Below are 21,102 nucleotides of genomic sequence, written 5' to 3' on the forward strand. Positions count from 1 at the left end.
GGTGCGGTTTGGCAGGGCCTTTGCGAAAAGCTCTGCCCGGCTCCGCTTGGGGGGGGGCGTCACTCAGTGGCAACGAGATACGCGGGTCGCTTTGTGGGGAATCTTTCGGGATCGCGGAGTCGTCATCACGAGTTGAAAGTGTGAAAACTAGTAAGCTGTGTGTCGGCCGCGGTGGCACTGGGTTTGTAGTTCAAGTCTAACCAAGATGTAAATCGATATGGGCTGCCTTGAGGTGGGGATAAATATGTATGCCCAAAAGTTATGTGAGTAGATGGCGCGCTGACTTCTGGGATCCGGGTAAGCGAGACCTTTTGACGTAGGAGGAGCCCTCAGTGGTGGTTGTTTTTTTCTTACGGGGGCGGGTGGATGGTTGAGTCTTAGGGGGGGGAGATTCCATGCCAGATGCTGCGGCAACAACGTCCCTTGTCGCGAGGAAAGGTAGAAGCAGCGGCACCACATCCGCCGACCTGCTTACTCCGAAAGCTTTTGTGTGGCTGTGGCTGTGGCTGTGTGTGTGTGTGTGTGTTCAACGCGAGAAACCATCGTGAGCTGTTCAACGAGATAGGGGGTCGATGCACTGCGTGGAGGAGAGTGCTATTTCTTTGCAGAGGGACTTAGTTAGCGCTAGGCCACGAAAATAAAAGCCGTTTGATGGGGAGATTGCGTAAAAAGCCTTTTGTCTTTACCAGGTCACTGCACAGGCAACCGCCAAGGAGTGGTCGCAAGTGAAATATCTTTCAAGCTTCCACAAACGCATTGATTTATTTAGCCGGGAAGTGCAGTTGTGGTACGATTGGATCTCTTTGAGATTATTAGTGGGAGCGAGAATGGAAGTACTACTTTATGTTTTTGTTTCTTCTCATACTGAGGAACTCTTTAGGTTCTAGCACGGCGAATACGTTCCACTTGTGCTACCTGGTAAATCTCTTTCTCGTCTGTGATACGATCAACTTTGTGCTGCCACTTTGTGATAGCGCTCAAACATAATGGACTAGGGGAGGAGGACTAATGATTTTTGCGTTTTTTCTACTGGTTGAATAGTATATGAAATACCGGGAGTAAGCGCCCATGAAGAAAAATAGAAGTTGTCAGCTGCATGGGGGTCGATGTTTGCTGCTTTCCTAGAGGTATACTCCACGGGAAGGCTTATGAGGCGCTGAGGAGGTGTCGATCAGACAATTGTAGCGCGCGGCGAAGAATAGTGGACTTGTGGTGCATTTCGTTGCGCATTATGCTCGTTCAGCGGTAAGATGATGTATGGCGAGACACCATGGTGATTGGATGAAGAGGGCCTATCAACGAGGTTGCGAACTTGGAGATGCTGCTGTAATCTTTCAGACACATGTGATCCTCTAGTATTTTTGCGTAACCACGTTGCATAAAAGCATTTTGAGTGGCACAGCGCAATGCTAACAGTCTAAGAGATCACCGAAATTTCCCATGATGCTTTGCTTTTAGAGATATACATATGATTGATCGCCTCTTTGTTCTTCTACGTTTTCCTGCTTTGGCTGCTTGCGTTGAAAGAATAGAGGAGTAAATGAGCGACGCGATGTGGGAGCCGCTCAGTTACATATCTGAGGCGCTTGGGCGTAAAACAAGCAGCGGGAGCGCGTATACGCTTCCCTCGTTGTACGAGTATACCACACGCCTTTTGTTTCTGGAAGAGGAGGAGGAGCAGCTTCGCTCTAAAATACGTAGCGAAAGAATGGGGTGGGAGTCACTGCACTTCCCCTTCTGCGACAAGATGTACAGTATGCACTACTGCATCGATAATGGTGCAAAAGATTTCGTGCAGCAGGTGCTTAGTTTGGTAGAGGCCGTCGCTGAAGACGTGTTGATGCACCATAGCGCCTATGCGACGTTCGTAAGAGGTGCCGAAGATCTTGGAGATGTAAACACGGGTGCCGAAGTAGCGTGCACGTTTTCTAACTGCGTTTTAAAGGAAAGAGCGTATGCACGAGAGGCTTATCTCTGCTATGAACTCCGATCGAGACTTCACCTTCCCCCGAGCGTATTGTCATTGCTAATTGAGGGGGATAACGTCCACTTTCTGATGCGAGGCGACACCTGTACAATACCGATAGCTGCGTCGATTGACAGTGAAGGTGCACCTGCTCGATATGCAAGCTGTGCCTTACAAGCCGAAAATCTTTATTACACGAATGGTGCTTGCAGAAGCTGTAGAGGCGACAACGAGAAGTGCTTTCTCACGGTCATCGGTGCGAGCGAAACAGGCTGTACAGCAGCCCTTCGTGTTGCAGAGACAGTGTGCGATGATGATCAGGTGGAAAGCGTCTTGCGAACATTAGCAGATGCGGCTGTGCTAACGTCCTTTGCGTGTGTTTACAATGATGGTACTGTTTACCATTACGAACACTCTGGGAAAAGGGAGAAAGTGCATCGCTCTTGTCGCGAGGGTGTGGGTGATGGTGTGGCTCATCGCACGCGTGTAGTTCGGGGCAGCAGAAGTGCGGACACCATGCATCTTGTCAACGGTGGGCCGAACAAAACGACTCCACATGAAGTAGCTGCGGTTGATCGTGCTTTGAGTCAGACGACCCTGGTAGCAACCATGCGCACGCCGAATGGTCCTTTTTACTTTGAAGTGCTGCTTCGCGCCTCACCCATTGGCGGGATGAGTGGTACGTTACTGCTCTCGTTCGAGCATGATAGCCCGCTGCACAATAATGTACTAAAGGAGGGGGACGAGCTCCTTCTCTTGCACTTTTCGAATCAAGAGGTGTGGAGAAGGGGGCCGTGCCGTCAGTGGGTTGTCGCTAGTAAGTGCGACATTGTGGAAACACAAGCAGGGCGATTCTCTGTGCCACGATGTAGCTCGTTGTCTAGTGCGCTCTTGTTCAATACAGAGCGAAGCTTTGTAGCTGGAGACAGTGCTGTCGTAATTGGTACGGCTGTGGAGGTATATCCACGGTTTCAGTGCGTGCGGGCAGCGCCTGCTTTGTTTTCGACTTTATTTCGTTACACCCCTTTTGTGTGTAAATTTTTGCATCGGCTGCATGGTCCCATTGGCTTTGTGGCTTATTCTTTTGCTCTCTGCAGTAGCTCTCCTCTCATGGCGACAGCATTGTTTCCTCGTAGCCTGGTAGATGTGGTCGGCGCGGAGACAGATGTCGATCCTGCTGTGATGCTGTACTTTTTCCGTAGTGGAGAAGATATTTTTACAGAGTGTACATACCCAAAGTTCACCGATGCCCTGCCATTTCCTCTTCATCATCTGACAGGTGCGAAGGCAAATGTGGTGGCTGGAGTAGTCACGTGCCGATTGCTGGAGATAGGATCAGTCGCCAGCCAGTGTAGCTGCTATATTATGCTGTCGGTAAGCCATGTAGCTTTCGATGGATCGAAGGTTTTGCAGTTTGCGGCGGCGGGTAGCTGACAGAGGGCGCGTAGACTTTACTTCGCGGATGGTGTTGCATAACGAGGCTTATGGCTACTCAGCGGACTGCGGTATCAATATAGCGTTGACATTTCACGGAATGATGAACGAAAGGAACGAAATTTGAAAAAAAACTTGTGCTGTTTTCATGTGCATTCACTAGCATTTTTTTTGATGTTTCAAAACTCTGTTGTCGATTCTCAAGTGTTGCGGGTGCTTCGTGCCCACAGTGATGAGACGATCGAGCTTGAGGTAGGCTGAAAATCATGTGACGGTAGTGGTCTTTGAGCAAAGACCTCTAAGATCTTCGTTTTATTTTTTTTTCACCGAAAGGTCTCTGCTTGCTCTCTCTCATAGCATCCGCCAGAGTATGTTCTCTTCATCTACAATGGATATGTAGTCTGGTGCGAAGGAGCGGGCGGAATGTGTTATTGTAATGGGGACTCTGTATGCAGTGAAGAGTATGTGGAAAGGTCTACGGAGATCTTTGCCGTGCTCTCAAGTGTTTTCACATTGTAGGTAGTTGCTGCCGTCGAGAGTGCTTCGATGCTCCCAGGGGTCGTGAGGTTTACCTGGTGATTGCAAAGTGTGGGGGCCATACTGTTACTTCGTCGACTGTTTCTCGGAGCTATGGGAGGAGGGTTATTGTAAAAGCGAGCAAAAAATGGTAGAAGGAAGAAGATAGCCTATGGACATTCTGCATGCTTCACAGAGATGGTATCACTACAGGTGAGGAATGAATCACTGAGGCGACTAAAGCGCTGCTGCGTGTGAGGCTTCTGCCTCGTCGTGTAGGTGTGTACCCTCTAGCACTTCCGTTCTTTCTGCGCGTACTTTTAAACAACCGCAAACACATCAATTGCACGCTTCGTAAATGAGGATACAAATGAAACCAAAACGTGCAAGTGATATCCGCACGCTCCAGTAAGGCTAGGCTCTCGAGCAAAGAGGCTGCCTCACCGCTAATTTAACACAGCAAAGAAGGGAGGTGGAAAGGGGGCGTTGAAAGATATATTCCGGAGCCTTCGCTTCACGTGATAGCCAAAAGGAAACAGTAGGGTATCCCATCTCAAGAAGAGGCAGGTGGCAGCACGCGTCTTTGAGGATAGGGGGCCAGACAACGGATTCGAAATCCGAAACAGAGGAGTCATCTGTGAATATCGGACATACGGTGTCCTTCTTGTGTTGCAATCCAAGGCGACAAGATAGCACTTTTCGTCATTAACGTGCTATCTGTGTGGGTTTGCTGCGATTGTGAAGGAGTCTTTAGCAGTTGCAAAAGAAAACAATGTCCGTGGAGTTTCTTAATCCCGCTGAGAGGTCGCGGTTGCTGGATGCTCTTCTAGACAGCACCTCTTCTTTCGGCGTTCTCTCCAAGAGGTTTCGAGACAGCTTCCAGCCTGGTCGCTACTCGGCCGTTTCTTGTGAGATCGGACAAATATGCAAGCAGTTTGTTGCCTCGACGGAGAGCACTGGGCTCATCTCGGCTTTGTATGTCGTGGACTACATGCGGAAACAGGACAGCATAGCTGCGAAGTCAACATTTTACGACGTGCTTATAGAACTCGAGCACGCCATTAGAAGAGACATGTTTATCGTGGAGCAGATCAAGTACACAACGAAGGAGTCGAAGGATGGCAGGAAGAGCATGGAGGCCACTCGAGCGGAGACCTTCCGTATTCACTGCGCGGCAAAGGTCTTTGCGTTTCAGCTGCTTGGCGACGCGGTCGCCGATGATGAGAAGGTTGTGTCGTATGCTTCAAAGAAGCAGGAGTCGATCGACGAGGCCCTTAACGCATGGGAGAGAGCGAGTATCAAGATAAAGGAGCCGATGGCTGACATGGAGCATTGCTGGGTGGCGAATCACGAAAAGCAGCAATGCGGCTGCTTGTACGAAACGGCCGCTGTCTTTGATGAGCAGCCTAACAAAGCTTTGGGGTTACTTCTTCCGTCGGTTGCGGCGAAGCTCCCAACGTTACCATTGCAGGAGGGCGAACTTCATTATCTCCTGACCGGTAAGTCTGCGATGCTTCTGCTGGACAGTACTGCACCAAGCGAGGCGTGGATGATAGCTAAAAGATTGGTTGTGGAGGCACGCCGGTCGAAACTGTGCAAGGAGGACGAGGTGACGCTTCTGGGACTGCTGAACGAGTCGCTAGTGTCGCGTTTAGGGGTTTCTCCGCAGCAGCTGAGTGAGTTAGCGACCTATAACCCTGAGGTATGTGCGTCTGTGCTTCTAAAGGTTGCGCCAGGGCCAGCAGGGGCGCTTATTCAGTTTTTGTTGAAAGGTAACATCCCCGAGGATAATATGCAGACGATTGTCCTCCGAGCGTCATCTGTCTTGCAGCAAGTGAACGTGCGGACCTTTATTTCCACTATGATTCACAGGCTCAAGGAAAGAGGCGGCTCACCAACGAGTGCAGAGAGCTTGAATAGCTTCGCGCTGACTCTTCATCAGCTAGTGATGAAGGCCGCAAAAGAGAACAGAGAGATTTTCATCGCGGACGCTTTCCGCTCTGATTTGGAGCAGATTTTTCTCTCAAGCAGCAGCCCAGAGTTAAAGTCCAGATGGGAGGAAATGAAGCGGTAGCTGTAAGTATTGTGAGGGGCTGCAGTGCCATGCCTTTGCGTCTCTTCTTGCACAAGTATTCTGTAGACTTGTCGCGCCTTTATGGGTTTCGTAAGGTCGCTTTTAAGCTTGTGTAAGGAAACTACCTTTCTTTTGTCTTGAAAAAAATCACTTATGCGGGTTTTTTGGTCGACTATTTCGTCTCAATGTGGTGAAGATATGCAAGCCAAAGTAGAAGTTTCCCGGTATCACGCTCTGGTATCGAAGTTGCAGGGATTGGCGAAGCTGTCGTGAGCAGTGAACGAGCGGGAACTTCACCAACGAACGCGAACAAGTTGGAGAGAGCGCGTCACCGTTGCGGCGCCGCACGTGGAGTCATTTCCCGAGGCTCCTGGTGGGGAGAGGGTCAGTGGGCGTTGCTCGTGAGATGGTGTTGCTGGTCCTATTGGCATCGCTTTTTAGCTACGGCAGGGAGGCGAAACATGAGTGATTTTCGTCTCTCTCGTCCTTCATTACTTATTGTTGCCCTTTTGCTGACCGCAATACTCTTAAGGTGACCCCACGGCGCAACGTGTGTGGCACAACTTACTCTCATTTCACATGAGCCCACTTTACTTGATGCGTAGCTAGCGTACGGCAGGTGCGGCGATGGCCGACGTCAGGGTAACCTTTGCGTTTGTCACATCTAGTTCCATCGACTGTTGCGCGTTCACGCAATGTGATGACGAGCCGACTGCCAATGCATCGGAGCCGCTCTCTGGGGGGCTGCTGAATCATTCACGTGTTGCAATAGTGAAAGTACTGGACTACGACACGGGCTGTGCCCGTGTTTTTCGCATGGCGTACCCCCAAGGCGCGTGTATGCGATCCGTTTATAATGCGCTTGCAGATGCCATGGCAGCGCGCTTGAGCGAGGTGATTTGCTTCGCTCCTCCTCCCTTGTCAGCTGAAGGTTCGTTGACTCTGTGCGCGATGAACGCTTTAGAGCCCGCTGATGACATTCCTGATGTGCTGTTTTGCCAGAAAGCTGCAGTGCCGCGTCGAAGCACTGCTCCCTTATCACGCTGGCTGGTAGTCAACGTTCTTATTTGCGGAAACAATGGGGCGCTCGCCGTGGGCCACGTGCCCTGCTTGGTGCAGGTGGCGGGGGACTCCATCAACAAAGACGAAATCTGTAACAGCATCCGTGCGTTGCTTAGAATGGGGCTGGAGTGCGAGCGGCAGCTGCGAAGCTGTGCTGTGTTCTGCTGCACTGTGGAAAAGATGAGTGTCGTCTTGCGTGATCCATTCATGGACGGCACTGACGCTAGTCAAGTGGCCATTCTTTATGGCGCGGTCGACGTCGGCGAGGTTGTGCTCGTGTCGGCCCCATTGCTTTGCTCCGTTGTCGAGGCAAGGCCGTCAGTTTTGCAGGCTGTCGTATTGCGGCGATACTCAGAGGACGGGGTGACGCTTTACGACGTGAAGGAGGTGGACACTGCTCTCGTCGTGAAGCGACTTACGCGCGTACAGCTGGTGCCTCTCTAGCTGCTTTGGCCGCCGATGAGAAGCTGGAAAGAAAAAAAATAAGGAGAGACGAGAACGGGTGTTTTTCTGTTTCCTAGTCTCGTTTTATCAGTCACCGACTGGACTCATAGTTTCTCGACGAATGACCTCGAGGGGCAGTCGTAGTACTTTCGGTGCAGGAGCGGATAGCGAAGGCTGCCTTTCTACACGCCCCTGGCCATGTTTTTTTCTTCCGCATGTGGTTCTGCACGTATTCTCTCGTACCACTCTCTTCTCTTCGTTTGTTTCTGCATTCCCGGGAGCACTTTAGGAGCCAGTCTGAGGCAAGCGCGCGCTCTACATTGTATGCGCCCCTCTTTTGTTTTTCCAGCGTACAATGAGCACTAACTGGACGTTTCCGCTGCGCAAGGTGCCCACTCACGCCACCAAGGACCTTTCAGTGGCGTGGAACACGGTTCACTTATGCTACGAGCAGACGTTTTTCGGTCAGATCACGAGTTTGCGCTATAGCCACGCTGGCGGTATTCTTGGGGGCACCTCCACTAACCAATTCGCACTGCTGCGAGTTCCCCAGACGAATGGGGTGATTGTGAACGAGCAGACGGAGCGCAAGAACTATTCTATTCGCTTCCGCGATGATGACAAGCTTTGTATTCAGGCCGTAGATCAGCGCGTGATTGTGCGATCCTCGGAGACCGCGTTCGAGCGACAGTATGTTGGGCATTTGCGGGATGTGCGCTCTGCCATCTTCATAGGACACCACAATTTCGCCTCTGCGAGTGATGACACAACGGTGAAGCTGTGGGACCTGATGAGTGACGATGACCTCGGTACGGCTCGTATTCACACCGACTACGTGCGCTGCCTTGAGCCTTACTCTGGGGGCTCGTTTCTGAGCGGGTCGTACGATCACCGCGTCAACTTGTGGGACCCTCGCACTGGCATGGATGCTCCACTGCAAACCTCCGGAGGCGCCATTGCACAATCAGTAGAGGCGCTGTGCTACGTGCCGACAGAGGAGATGGTGGCGGTCGGTGCCGGCGATCGCGTTTTCATCTTCGATCCACGCAAGGGCCTTAACACACCCTTGTTTCAGGGCTCATTTCATACCAAGTCAGTTGTCACCGTGGCCTACTCACAAAAACTTCGCAGTCTCCTCACTGGGTCACTGGACTGTCGGGTGAAAATGTTTTCTTTTGACGGCAGTGAGCTGCGTTGTATTGCGCACAAGCGTTTTGAAAACGGTGTGACGTCGCTGGCGGTGCACCCGAGCTCGACAGAGTACGCTGTCGGCAGTACCAGAGGCGAGCTTAACGTGTACCACTTCAAGGAAGCGGAGAAAGAAGAGGACCCAGCCGGCAGTTCGTTTCTAGAAAAAGAAAACCCGCGCTCCAAGGAGGAAGTGCTGCAAGATAAGATGAAAGAGGTTCAGTTCCACCTCTCACGGTACCACTACGGGAAAGCGCTGAAGACGGCTTTGTATTCCCGACACCCTGATGTTCTCGTTTCCACGTTCGAGGAACTTGTGCGTCGAGGCGCGCTGCACGTGGCGCTGAACAACCAAAACGACCGTACTGTTGTGCGTGTTCTTCGGTTTGCCACTCAGTACGTGGAGAAGCCGCAGTTCACGGACACAATGCTCGTAGTGTTTGAGACAATTTTTGACATCTATAGTGCCTGCGCGGGGAAAAGTGCCTTTTTTCACCGAGAGGTTCTAAGCGCGCAAAAGAAAATCGGCGCCTATCTCGCGGTGATGCAGCGCATGGAAAGGACGATGGGCATCATGGAGATGATCGTGAACTCGGAATATCGGTGAGTGCAGGTGACTAAATGTGCGCTAACGGCGATGCTCGCCCGCTGCGCCCACATACTTTTCTTCTTCCGGCCGATAACAGAAAAATCGCAGTGTGATTTAGCGTAATGTTTCGGGTAATCTGCCGCATACTGCAAGGAATTGGTTCAACGAAAATGAAAAGAAAAAGAAGCGAGGCAACATCGTCAGCATCAAAAGCAGCATAGTGCAGACGCGAATAGCTAGACGAGTGACGGTCAGATCACTGAAAATACGCGCGTGCGCCAGGAACCGGCGAAGATGGCTGCGTCTTAGACCATGTGAGCCAGCTTGTTAAAACAAACGAGAAAAGCTCATGCATGCACAGACAATCATGAGTGTTGTGAGTGTGAACTGCCGCTTTTCGTAAGAGGCGTACAGGTGCCACATGCGACGTGTTGCCCGGTGCACTGTGAGGTGCTAAACGTGAAGGCAGCCAAGGCGGTGGAGGGGAGACGAGATGAGGAGCAGATCACCTCAGCTCTTGCTTTGTCCACACGTCGTCCCTGCCTTTTGGCATCTCATCCTCCCTGTCTTGTGCCACGGACATATAGCATTTGCGCTTTTCGCCTTATCGTACGCTTTGTGTTTTTGAGTGTTTGACGGTTGTGAGCTGACTTCCCTTCACGTTTTTCTTTCTAATTCATCGGAGGAAGCAGCTTGTACTCCTTCCTATTGCCTACACGATACCTCCACTACATTCAGCTCACTCCAAAACGATTACAATGCTTCGCCGCCTTGCTACGAGCTGCTTCCAGAAGCGCGTTCGAAGCCGCGGGTTTGCGGCTACGTCGCCGCTTTTGAATCTCGACTACCAGATGTACCGTACGGCGACTGTCCGAGAGCCTGCGCCGCAGTTCACTGGCAAGGCAGTGGTGAACGGTGCTATTACGGAAATCAACAGCAATGACTACAAGGGTAAGTACGTTGTGCTCTTTTTTTATCCGATGGACTTCACCTTCGTGTGCCCGACAGAGATCATCGCTTTCTCTGATCGACACGCAGATTTTGAGAAACTGAACACGCAGGTTATAGCCGCTTCGTGCGACTCAGTATACTCTCACTTGGCGTGGGTGAACACGCCGCGGAAAAAGGGCGGGCTCGGTGAAATGAAAATCCCGATACTGGCGGACAAGTCGATGGATATAGCCCGGGACTACGGTGTGCTGATCGAAGGCTCTGGCATTTCTCTTCGAGGACTCTTTGTGATCGACAAAAGCGGCATCCTACGTCACTGCACCGTCAACGACCTTCCTGTCGGCCGTAACGTGGACGAGACCCTGCGCGTGGTGGAGGCTTTCCAGTACGCGGATGAGAACGGTGACGCGATTCCGTGCGGATGGACTCCTGGAAAGCCCACGCTGGACACCGCTAAAGCAGAAGAATTTTTCGAGAAGAACATGTGATCTTTTACTCTTGTACACGTGCTTCATATATATATATATATGTTTATTTGTATATCTGTTTCTTCTTCACCTGAAGGCGCAAAGCAAAAAGATGAATAGAAAGAGGAGGGTGCCAAAAGAGGTAAGGGGGGAAAGCGACCGCGGCTCACAAATTCTCTGGGGCTAGGAGAAGCCGCCCAGCGGTGGCTAGCAGCCAATACCACAGTGTGGGACATGGAGGGTGCTGGGGGCGGAATGGAGAAAGGGAAACGCGACTGGGTGCTGGATCGAGTGTCCAACATTCTTTCTCTCGTCGGTTCTTGGTTCTTCGTTCCGGGTTTTACTCGCTCGTGTCTCTGCGCCATGCTGTAAACTTGGTAAGGCCCTAATGTCTCTTTTGGGTTACTACCCTTCCTTTTTTTTCGGTCTATCCTCTGTTAAATAAGCTCAGCGCGAGAGGGAGGAAGACATCCAAATGACGGCAATCGCTGGACGGTGTATCCTCGAGTAGCGCCTGCCAGTAGTGCATCTGAAAGTGACCAAGGGGTGGTGTGCTGCTGATGGCGACGTAGGACAGCACGCTTCCATGGTTGACGGATGAAGTGGTTAGCACGCCAGTAGCAGCATTCCGGCATACTCTTCTGGCTTTGAGTGTTGTTCATGTGAACCTTTCCGCTGCGACTTCTCTGTACTTCCTCCAGCCGTTTCCTTTCAACTTTTCTTTCTTCTGCTGTTGTCTCGCCTGCGCTGTAGCTTAGACGTTACTGACGCTCCCTAGAAGACTTATTCGCGGCGAAGGGATCCACCGCTGTGGCGATCGCGTGCCGCAATTGAAAAAAAAAGTAGGCGAGGTGACAGAGACCTATCGAAAGCTTACCATGACTCGTATGAGTGTGCCGCCGAAGGTCGGGAAGCGCGCCGGCATCGACGTGGAGAAGCACACGAATCCAAAGGTGTTTTTCGAGATCAGCATTGATAATAAGTCAGCTGGTCGCATCGTTATGGAGCTGTACGCTGACACGGTTCCCAAAACCGCCGAGAATTTTCGAGCTCTCTGCACGGGAGAAAAGGGCAAGGGTCGCAGCGGCAAGGCTCTGCATTACAAGAATAGCGTTTTTCACCGTGTCATCCCGAACTTCATGATCCAAGGCGGCGACTTTACACGTGGAAACGGCACAGGTGGCGAGTCCATATATGGCACGACTTTCCGGGACGAGTCATTCTCTGGCAAGGCCGGCCGGCACACTGGGCTCGGGTGTCTCTCCATGGCCAACGCCGGCCCCAATACAAACGGGTCACAGTTTTTCATTTGTACTGCCGCCACTCCATGGCTTGATGGCAAGCATGTTGTCTTTGGCCGTGTTATTGAGGGGCTTGACGTAGTAAAGAAGGTTGAGCGCCTTGGATCGTCTTCCGGAAAGACTCGGAGTCGGATCGTGGTGTCCGACTGCGGTGAGGTGTCGGCAGAGAACACCAAGGAACAGCCGCAGCAGCAGCAGTCGGCTACGGTTTTGGCTGACCGGAGGCCGGTTGAGGGCAAAAAGGCCGTTGCGAAGAAGTCTGTAGCTCCTTCACTTGCCGTTAAGGCGAAGAAGGTGCCCTCCGAAAAAGAAGAGGCACTGCGGCAGGAAGCCGCACCGAGCGAGTTGAAGAAGCGCGTACGCGAGGTGAACGAGGACGAGGCGCGGCTGGCTCGCCTTCGCGAGAAAAAGGCTAGGCTGGCTGCTCTACGTTCCAGGGCCGAGGGGATGGAGTAGCCACATGCAGTAGCGAGTAAATGCATAAATAGTCTTTTAGGTGATGCTTTTCGGTGCATCTCTTCAGGATTTTTAACGTGCTGGGGATGTGTGGAGTAGGAGAAATACCTCAAACGCAAACGAAACGGAGAGAAGAAGTAATGAAAGGCCTGTGCATTCTCGTTGGGACGTGCCAAGTGGAGCAGCCGGTAAATTAGTGGTGCGCTGGCTCGAGGCCGTCGTCGGCAACGATGTGGAACCACTGTTATGCCTCTGTTCCGTGATATGGATCACCTAGAGCAATTGCGCCATCCTTACCGGTGGGTGCGATACGGTCCGCTGAGATTGTCGGTCACGTATGCGCCTCCGACCCTCTTTCAAAGAGTTTCCATGTTTTCCTTTTTACATTTTTGCGTTGTCTGTGGCCCTTTTTTCTTTTTGTGCTCAGCGCATGCTTCTGAAAGGTCCTCTCGCTTGCACAGCGCTCGCGTTTACTAGGTGCGCAGGAGTGCTAGTTTAGTGCGTGAGAGTTGCATCGTAGCGCACCTGCAATTAGTATAGAGGCTTCCATTGATCTCCTCCGAGATTTCTGAGAACATGCTTCGCTGTCTGTCGAGATGTCTTTGGTACCAGTTCAAGGACGTAAAAGAAAAGGCCATCTTTGAAAAGTTCTGCAATGCAAAGCTGCAGCAAGGTGTCCACCCGTCTGACGTGGATATGGAGGAGCTGGCAAGGGAAAGCGGCATCGTGCCGCCGAGTTCTGTGAATGTTGTGGACTTTGTGCGGGAGAAAGAGATGGTGCAAGAGATGCTACAAGAGCAGCGACTGCGCCGCATAGCCCGTCGGGAAGCGTTCCTAGAATGGCAAGCTGGGCAGCGCGAGAAAGGCGCTGCTCACCGTCTTGCTCGTCAATCGCGCAAAGCAGAGAAGTACAAGCGCCGCCATTACCACGCGACGAGTGGGCGAATGCTACCGCTCTTGCTTTCTCCCGGGGAGGCGCCCCCAGAGCCGCGCATGCCAGCGTCAGCGCCAAAGTCGCGTGCATTGCCTACAGAGTTTTTAGGAGGAAGGTTGCACGAAAAATGGTATGCCGTACCTCTCTCTTTGGGGAGGAAATGAGCGCCAGTCCCACTGCACGTACCGCTTCACGTTCTGTGACAGTTGCTATCACAAAATGCGCCTGGCGAAAAAAGAAGAAGCGGCAAAGAAACCGAAGAAAGTAAAGCTTCCTTTCATCGCCGCTAGCCGCTGCTCTCGATTCCAGTGAGGATAGAGAGATGTTGCTCGATTGCTATAGGCAGCGCTTCCACAGATAGAGGGATGAGAAGTATCAGGCGCGGGAAAGAAGATGGAGGGGATGACCGGGGCAGCTCCTGGGAGTTCTCCGCCTTTCTCTGCGCTGCGTTGCTGTCTCTGTGCGTAGCGTGAGCTTTCCCGGTGCGGCAGAGACTGAATTGCAAACCTGCCCTTTGGCGCCCCTTTTACTGGTCGTCGTCTTCACAACTCCCGCTGCTGTTCTTCCCGTGTGCTCTTCTTCCGTGTTCTCTGCACGGCGGGCGGATGCATGTATTAATGGACTCTGTAACCGAAGGCTACGCAGCACGCAATGCTCCATGTCGGGAACACGGGTCATGTTCAACAAGTTTCTTTCACGTGTGAAGGCTCTCCCGCCGAGATCGGGGGACTGGGCTAATAAGCTGGGTCCTGTTGCTCTCATGGGCTACTCGGGCGGAGCAAGTATGAGCTCCAGAAAGCTGCTGAGTCACTTTTACCAGTCCCCGCGGGACTGTGACATGTATGCGGAGCTGACATTCCATGAGCCCGGTCCTGTGGAGTGCCCACCAGAAACAGTCATTTTTTTTCCTGTGATTCAGTGTGGCGAAATGCTGTGTGAGAAGGAGGAACCCGGTGAGGTTACCAAGGACGACTGGTACGTGGCCACGGCGGAGGCGACGACGGAGTTGCTGGAGAAGGGCTACGTCCCGGTAAGCGTCGGCGGCGACGGTTCGGCGACGCTGGCAATGGTGGAGTCCTATAAGCGGCTTTTTCGCTCAAGCGAGGTTGTACTGATCCACTTCTCCGCGAAACCGTCGTTGGAGAGGGCTGAGCAGACGATTCGTGCCTTACTCGAGAAGGGCCTATTAAAGGGCGTTGTCGAGATCGGTAATCGCTGCGTCTCGTCCGGCGACCGCAAGGTGCGTAAGCAAAACAAAGTGATGTATATGGATATGCAAGCCATCTACGCAAAGGGTCTCTTTTGCATTCGCGACATCCGTAATGACTATCCTGTGTTTCTTAGCATCGACGCTGATGTGCTCGACCCAGCTTTTGCACCTGCTGTCCACTCGCCTGTGCCTGGGGGCGTCTCAACGCGAGATCTTCTGCACATTATCACCGGGATTCGGGGGCCCAAGGTGGCTGGGATCGACATCCACGGGTACTATCCTAGTCTCGACGTGTGCCGTGGAGACGGGCTCGGGCTGACCCAGATGGCGTTGGCGAAAGTGTTGAAGGAATCGATTGTGAAAGCGTATACCATCTCCACGCAGACTGCGGAGGAGGGTCTCGAGCGAGTGCGCATGATGCAACGACAGGGCACGCTCTCGGATAATCCATACCCCGATCACTGATGTGTCGAGTGCGTGTGTTGGCTACCAAGCTGTAGGTGTCTTCAGATCGTTGGCTCTGGTGCATTGTGTCTTATCCACATGAACGATGAACATTCTACTTTTTTTCCCCGCTCCTGACTTGAAGCGATGCGCGGTATTGCTGTACTGCGGAAACGCTTGCGCGTCTGTGATACGACCGACTCCTGAAGTCTTGCTGAACTGTCGTGGGATGCGAGAGCAACGGAGGATCGTAGGAGCAAATGTGATGATTCATGTGGTTTCTCTTTGATGGTGCCCCTGCTTACAATGATACTTCGGCAAGAGCATGGCGTGTCACCGATGGGGGTGTCTTTTGCTGCTCAGCTTCACGTACAGCATGTCCTTCTTTCCTCTCTCTGTTCCCCGCTGCAGTTGGGAGCCATCACCACGCCCGTCACTCTTCCTTATATCGGTTTAGAGGAAGCGTTTCATTTTTTCTTCTATTTTCACTCGTTGTCCAGAAGGCTTGATCGGATTCCGTGCATAGCATTCACGCGTGCATCCGCATACGCCCGCCAACACACTGATAAGAGCGCGATGTCAGTGAATGGAGCTGTAGTCCCGCGCGAGGGCTCGCCGCAATCCATCTCTGAGGAGCTGGAGCGCCGCCGAAGCGAAGCCCGAAGCTTGGAGCTCCGGGTTTCTCGTAAGGAAGCGGAGCTGCAGCGCGCAAAGGAGGAGCAGGCGCTGCTGAAGGAGATGCGCACGATGAACGAGATGATTATCCGAAAGAAAGAGAAGCAGCGCAACGAGGGAGTGGTAAGTGGTGTGAAAATCTCTCTCGAGTTGCTAGCGGAGCTGAGGGCTCTGGAAGACGAGCTGAAGCTGGAAAACCGCAAAACAGCAGATCTCCAGCGGGCCGCCGACATCACTTCCCGTCAGATGGAGGAGGTGGAACGCTCGCTGGAGGAAACAGATAAGCAGCTTGTGGAGGCAAAGCGGTCCACTGGATGGGATGTAGACCGCAACTCCGCACGCACGGAGGCCGCGATGGAGAGTGAGTTCAAGGAGAAGAAGAGGCAACTCTCCTTGCTAGCGTCGGAGCAGCGCGCCCTCTCGGAGACGTCGGAGCGACTGAAGAGGCAAATCGAGGAGCTGCAGGCTAAGGCCGACGCTGCCGAAGAAATCGAAACCCGCTGTGCCGAGGCGGAAGAGGAGCTGCGCCAGGCAAACACACGCTATAAGGAGCTAGAGGAGCAAGTTAAGAGCAACCTACGTATTCACAAGAAAACGGAGCGCGTACTGTCGGGGACGGACAGACAGAACAAAAGCAAATCCATTCGGCAGCTGGAGGAAGACAAGAAGGTTCTGCACAGTAACCTCTGCAAGCTGCGCGAGACCAACGTGGGTAACTCTAAGTCTATTCTTTCTCTCGAGGTACGACTGCGCCAGTTGGAGACCCGCCTAGAGGCTGCCAACGGATTCCTTCGTGAGGTCTTTGCGGAGGTGGAGGATGATGAGCCCATGGACGATGTATCAGAGGGCTCGGCCACGGTGCCGCTGTCCCAATTCGAGGCGCTCAGCGCTGCGTTAGAGCTCTCTCGTGAGACAGTCGCACAACGCGATGATCAGTTGGAGGAACACGACTGCAAAGTCGAGCAGCTGGAGCGAAAGGTCATGATTCTGCAGAACGCTATTGCGTCCCGCGAGGTCTCTTCACAAGTTCAGACACGTGGAAGGGATAAACAGCAGCGTGTCCTGTACTCAAATCACTCACGGCGGCGATCGCAGTTGCAGATAGAGTTGTCTCAGCTTGCTATGCAGAACAAGATGCTGCGGAGCCGCCTCGAGTCGTCGTAGTGATGTGGGGGTCAGGAAAGTCGTGCTTTTGTATGTCGTTTCTTCTGTCGTGTTTCGCGTGAGGTAGTGGCTGATTGTGAGAGTAGTTCTCTTGCAATATATATATATATATATATATTGATTTTTACGTTGGCGAGACGTGGCTCTTCAGGGTGACATCCTTGCAGCTCTGGGTCGATCTTTAACAGTACACAGAGTGATCGGTGGATGGCGGATGAGAGAGTAACTAGGGGAGGGCTCCGCTGGAAGGCGTCAGCGAGGCTAAAGAAGGGATGGGCGGAGGCTAGCTGAGGCACCCGTGATGCGGTGAGTGGTGCTGTAGCGAATTCGCCCTTTTTCTTCTTTTCCCTCTCTCATAACCCCTCTCAAATATCTAGCAGGGAAGGCAGTTATGCGGCATATCGAGAGACGGCTTACCTTTTCCTCCTTTATAGGTGCTCCTCTGGTGCTTTCAGTGCGGATGAGACGATCAGGAAAGGGGAATGAGGAAGAAAGGAATAGCTTTTTTTTTGAGAGACCGGCTGGGAGTGCACAATGTAGAGAGTACGAGTGTAAGAGGGTTGTGATAGTGGGGACGGAATGCACAGCTGTATTGCCTTTTGTATCGCTTTCCCGTCCAGGCGAGCTCGAGTGCGATTCAGACGCTGGTGCGGGCAGCCGTCTAAGCACCTCAACTAACTCGGCGTACTTCGGAGCCCCTATAGCTTCCTTGTGTCTTGCCATCCTCGCTCTAACCGACTGTATCCGCTGTACGGTCCCCATGTCTGTATTCATGTACGCGCGTTGATTGGACGACGTGTTTTTCCATTTTCCATCTTTTTGATGTTTGCTTCTCTCAGCCCTCAGGCGGCGGATGACCACTGCAGATGAAAAGGGCGGAATATGCACCGCACAATGACGTCAAGGATGTAGCGCAAACCCGCAGATAGTCAGGTATCCTTTGCAGCCTCATCTTTTTTTGTTGTTCACGTTCATAGCCGCATGTGGGCTAGTGTCTCTGATCACTTTTACAGCTCCTCGGTGCGCTATCTCTAGCTGCTTGTGCTTCTCTTTCGCGTGCTGCTGTTGTGGGTGCACTCAAGCGAGGCGAGAGTGTAAGCGGGACGCCGGGTTCAGTCTTGGCTGCCGCTGCCATGAAGCCAAGAGTGGGAAATATGAGCCTCAGCTAGGGCTATTGAATGAAACCTCTGCGCGCAGGGCGAGCTTGACCGTATGCCTTAACGTGTGTTCTCAGATATGCAGTGTGTGTCTGACTCAATCATCCTTGCAGGCGCTCTCTCTTTCCACTTTTTTCATCGTTTCCGGCAACTGGGCACATGTGGGCCTCCATCTAACTGCTCAGTTGGACTATACCGACTCCACTCTTCGGCTCTGGTGCATACTATTTCGTTTCTTGGGACAACCTGTAGCTGCGGTGCCATGACAGCCCTTGCTGATGAGGTGCGGGAGATGTACTCGCTGTCACTCTCGACTGACTATGTTGAGCGCTGCCTGCAGTCAAACGCCTCCATGACCGCCATGGAGCTGTACCAGAAATCACTTCGGGAGAATTTGCGCGACATTTGCGGCACTAGCATTCTACCATACGGTATCGGTACCCAGGTTTCTGCTACCTTTCCAAACTCAGTCGTCATGCAAATCAATGCGTCGCGAGACGCGACGCAGCCGTTGCATCCTTGCGCAGATGCCTCTGAGGAGGAGGCTGTTCTCGGCGCAGCTTTCCAGCGGAACTGGGGAAAGCGACTGCTGCGGTTGCAGCTTTCTGACGGAAATGTCGAGATTCCTGCGCTAGAGCTCTGTACGTTGCGTGTGTTTAAGGGAATTCCCACTCCAGGCGAAAAGGTTCTGATTCACAAGGACGCCGAGGTGCGCAACGGTTGCATCATCATGTCTGAAACCAACGTCTCCCTGCTCGGTGGTGAGGTTCATCAACTGAAGCAAGATTTCCTTGCCCACCGTCGGCGGCTAGAGGCTGGCTATCAGATGAGCAATGGCCTCGATGGAGCGCCTCGTTTTGCACCCCTTGAGGTGGGTCAGCACTACCTCAGTAACGTGGTGCACAGCGGCGCTGCAAATGGGATGGAGCATAAAGGTGGAATTGCGCCGCACCACGCAAACGAGACTCGAAGAGGGCGCGGCCGCTACTCTCACAGCGGCATCGGTGGCGGTGATGCCAAACAGGTGAGCGACAGCTATAGGGCGTATGGCAGCGGCGACGATTGCAGCCCGGGAGTCCGAGGAGGACGTGGTGGCCTCAGTGGGCGCGGCCGTGGAGGGGGCGGTGGGGGGTACAGTGGGCGAGGTGTTGGTGGTGGTGCCAACAATCGTGGTTGTGCTGGGGGTGTTGCGTACCACGTTGACGCAGCAAACTTCCAATCCGCTGTAGAAAAGTTCCCTGAGATCAACGCAGTGAATTTCCCGCCCCTGGTGTAAGTTGGAGGGCGACCCGTTTCCAGGAATGGATACGCCGATAGGAACGTCGAGTGCTTTACCAAGAACGGCAGAAGCGTTTTCTAACGTTTGCGTTGGCTCTAGCGTCTTTGCCGAGATGCGTGCTCGTATGAAAACGAGCGCGGGCACGCACATAAGAAGTACGAGCGCATGCAGAAAGTCAACTCCATAGCTGTATGCGAATTAACTTGCAGCTGCTTGGATCGTCACGCTACTCGGGGAGCGCGGCGTTTGGCGGAGAGGGAGGCCAGTGTTGTGCGACACTTCTGACGTGGTGATGGCGCTTTCTCCGACGCAGCACAAACTAACTAACGGTGCCGTCAGTGTCACTGGTGGCGCAAATTTTCCGCATACGCGGGTATCCAGGGCAGCTTGTGTGGGTGTTTTGACGCCTTTCATTCGAATCGCCACCTTACCCCTATGCTCTACTGACTTTAGGGATGGGTTGGCGGGGGGAGGGTCAGCCCTACGCATGAAGTGTGTTCGAGAGCTCTCCTTTTAGATTTCGCCGCGTATGTTTTGTGTCTTCGTTGTTTCCCACATCAGTACTCTCACAATCCGTAGGACAGAGCTAGCAAGTATCCTATCACATGTTGTCCCAGCCTGCACGATAGGCGGAGGTACCAAGGTACGACTTAATTTTGCACTCTCTACGCCGATGGCGGGACGAGCGCTCATGCCCGCATTCATCTTCTTGCAGAGCAGGCATCTTTCCTGCCAACATTTGAGTTTTCTTACCCAACAGCATATGATCACGAGTAGCAGGGGCTGAAGGCGTTACTGTTGCTACGCTCCCGTGCGATGGGCACTGGGAGGAGGGCCAGCGCCGCGCGCTCGCTGGCGCTGTCGACGACCACCAGTATGCAAATGTGGCAGCTTAGCGCAACTTCGTATTGCTGGACTGCCGTTCTGCATGGATGGATCTGCCCGTTCCTGCGCCTTCAGGGCAGCATCAGATGCTAGCTCGCCAGAGCGGCGCCGCAGCTGATCCAAGTTCGCCAGAGAACGGAGACTTGTTGGCTCTGCTGAACTCAGACAGCATTGCGCAATACGTGGCCAGTTGCCAATCCCATGTGCAAGTGGGTTACCGCGCATAGAGACATGTTCGAAGGCAGACGCGTTCTGGAACTGGGGTGTGGGGCTGGAGTTGTCGGACTGATAGTGGCGGAGCACGCCAGGCAGGCGGTGCTCACTGACTGATCCCCTGTTTTTCCCTCTCCCTCGTGCTGGAGTCGTTTGCACGCAATCGCTACCGCAATTGTTACGCGACGTTTCTGCAATGAAGGGAAGGCCAGCTGGAGCAGCCGAAGCTGGATTGCGGCGTGGAATCCTTTGAGATTGTGATAGGCAGCGACGTCTTCTACTTCAACGCCCTCAGAGCTAGACTCGCAACGGCACGCAGTCCTCTCATGCCACAGAATGACAGCAATGCGGTGTTTTTGTGCGGCAGTGTTGCTCGTCCGGACCGTATGGAGTTTGACCTGGAGGAAATGCCACAGCAGGAAGGGTCTGCTCTTGCTGATTCGCTCATCTCGCATCCGATCCGGCTGCATGTATGGAAAGCGCCCCTCGGGGAGTAGTCTTTGCTGATGGGAACTTCAACCGTGAGTACTTACAGGAATCTCTGGCTTCGGAGAGGTGGCCACCCCCTGTCGTTGAGATGCGCCATATGGCGGCATCGCACGGGAAGGACCACCGCCCAGGCACCCTCTCAACCCTTTCTGTATTGGTTCACCCAATGCGCTTAGCGCCTCACCCCAGTGCCGGGCTTCGGCG

At 53.1% G+C, this 21,102-nt stretch overlaps 10 protein-coding genes across 10 annotated transcripts; all 10 read left to right on the forward strand.

The window, feature by feature from the left end:
* Window positions 1-1,552: 1,552 nt before the first annotated feature.
* LSCM1_05991 (uncharacterized protein) lies at window positions 1,553-3,400 on the forward strand (the record flags this gene model as incomplete). Its single annotated transcript, XM_067323425.1, has 1 exon — window positions 1,553-3,400. The coding sequence occupies one exon, from the start codon at window positions 1,553-1,555 to the stop codon at window positions 3,398-3,400; it is 1,848 nt and encodes a 615-aa protein (XP_067178530.1).
* Window positions 3,401-4,688: 1,288 nt separating this feature from the next.
* LSCM1_05992 (uncharacterized protein) lies at window positions 4,689-5,990 on the forward strand (the record flags this gene model as incomplete). The annotated part of the gene is made up of 1 exon (XM_067323426.1): window positions 4,689-5,990. One exon carries the CDS (start codon window positions 4,689-4,691, stop codon window positions 5,988-5,990), a length of 1,302 nt encoding a protein of 433 aa, XP_067178531.1.
* A 627-nt stretch (window positions 5,991-6,617) lies between these two features.
* On the forward strand, window positions 6,618-7,496 carry LSCM1_05993 (uncharacterized protein; the record flags this gene model as incomplete). Its single annotated transcript, XM_067323427.1, has 1 exon — window positions 6,618-7,496. The coding sequence occupies one exon, from the start codon at window positions 6,618-6,620 to the stop codon at window positions 7,494-7,496; it is 879 nt and encodes a 292-aa protein (XP_067178532.1).
* A 355-nt stretch (window positions 7,497-7,851) lies between these two features.
* Window positions 7,852-9,291, forward strand: LSCM1_05994 (uncharacterized protein; the record flags this gene model as incomplete). The annotated part of the gene is made up of 1 exon (XM_067323428.1): window positions 7,852-9,291. One exon carries the CDS (start codon window positions 7,852-7,854, stop codon window positions 9,289-9,291), a length of 1,440 nt encoding a protein of 479 aa, XP_067178533.1.
* Window positions 9,292-10,031: 740 nt separating this feature from the next.
* LSCM1_05995 (uncharacterized protein) lies at window positions 10,032-10,712 on the forward strand (the record flags this gene model as incomplete). Its single annotated transcript, XM_067323429.1, has 1 exon — window positions 10,032-10,712. One exon carries the CDS (start codon window positions 10,032-10,034, stop codon window positions 10,710-10,712), a length of 681 nt encoding a protein of 226 aa, XP_067178534.1.
* An 857-nt stretch (window positions 10,713-11,569) lies between these two features.
* On the forward strand, window positions 11,570-12,448 carry LSCM1_05996 (uncharacterized protein; the record flags this gene model as incomplete). The annotated part of the gene is made up of 1 exon (XM_067323430.1): window positions 11,570-12,448. The coding sequence occupies one exon, from the start codon at window positions 11,570-11,572 to the stop codon at window positions 12,446-12,448; it is 879 nt and encodes a 292-aa protein (XP_067178535.1).
* Window positions 12,449-13,024: 576 nt separating this feature from the next.
* LSCM1_05997 (uncharacterized protein) lies at window positions 13,025-13,546 on the forward strand (the record flags this gene model as incomplete). Its single annotated transcript, XM_067323431.1, has 1 exon — window positions 13,025-13,546. The coding sequence occupies one exon, from the start codon at window positions 13,025-13,027 to the stop codon at window positions 13,544-13,546; it is 522 nt and encodes a 173-aa protein (XP_067178536.1).
* Window positions 13,547-14,058: 512 nt separating this feature from the next.
* On the forward strand, window positions 14,059-15,057 carry LSCM1_05998 (uncharacterized protein; the record flags this gene model as incomplete). The annotated part of the gene is made up of 1 exon (XM_067323432.1): window positions 14,059-15,057. One exon carries the CDS (start codon window positions 14,059-14,061, stop codon window positions 15,055-15,057), a length of 999 nt encoding a protein of 332 aa, XP_067178537.1.
* Window positions 15,058-15,612: 555 nt separating this feature from the next.
* Window positions 15,613-16,875, forward strand: LSCM1_05999 (uncharacterized protein; the record flags this gene model as incomplete). Its single annotated transcript, XM_067323433.1, has 1 exon — window positions 15,613-16,875. One exon carries the CDS (start codon window positions 15,613-15,615, stop codon window positions 16,873-16,875), a length of 1,263 nt encoding a protein of 420 aa, XP_067178538.1.
* Window positions 16,876-18,294: 1,419 nt separating this feature from the next.
* Window positions 18,295-19,308, forward strand: LSCM1_06000 (uncharacterized protein; the record flags this gene model as incomplete). Its single annotated transcript, XM_067323434.1, has 1 exon — window positions 18,295-19,308. The coding sequence occupies one exon, from the start codon at window positions 18,295-18,297 to the stop codon at window positions 19,306-19,308; it is 1,014 nt and encodes a 337-aa protein (XP_067178539.1).
* Window positions 19,309-21,102: the final 1,794 nt, after the last annotated feature.

Source organism: Leishmania martiniquensis, chromosome 23 (assembly GCF_017916325.1).
Source record: "Leishmania martiniquensis isolate LSCM1 chromosome 23, whole genome shotgun sequence".
Lineage (NCBI taxonomy): Eukaryota > Euglenozoa > Kinetoplastea > Trypanosomatida > Trypanosomatidae > Leishmania > Leishmania martiniquensis.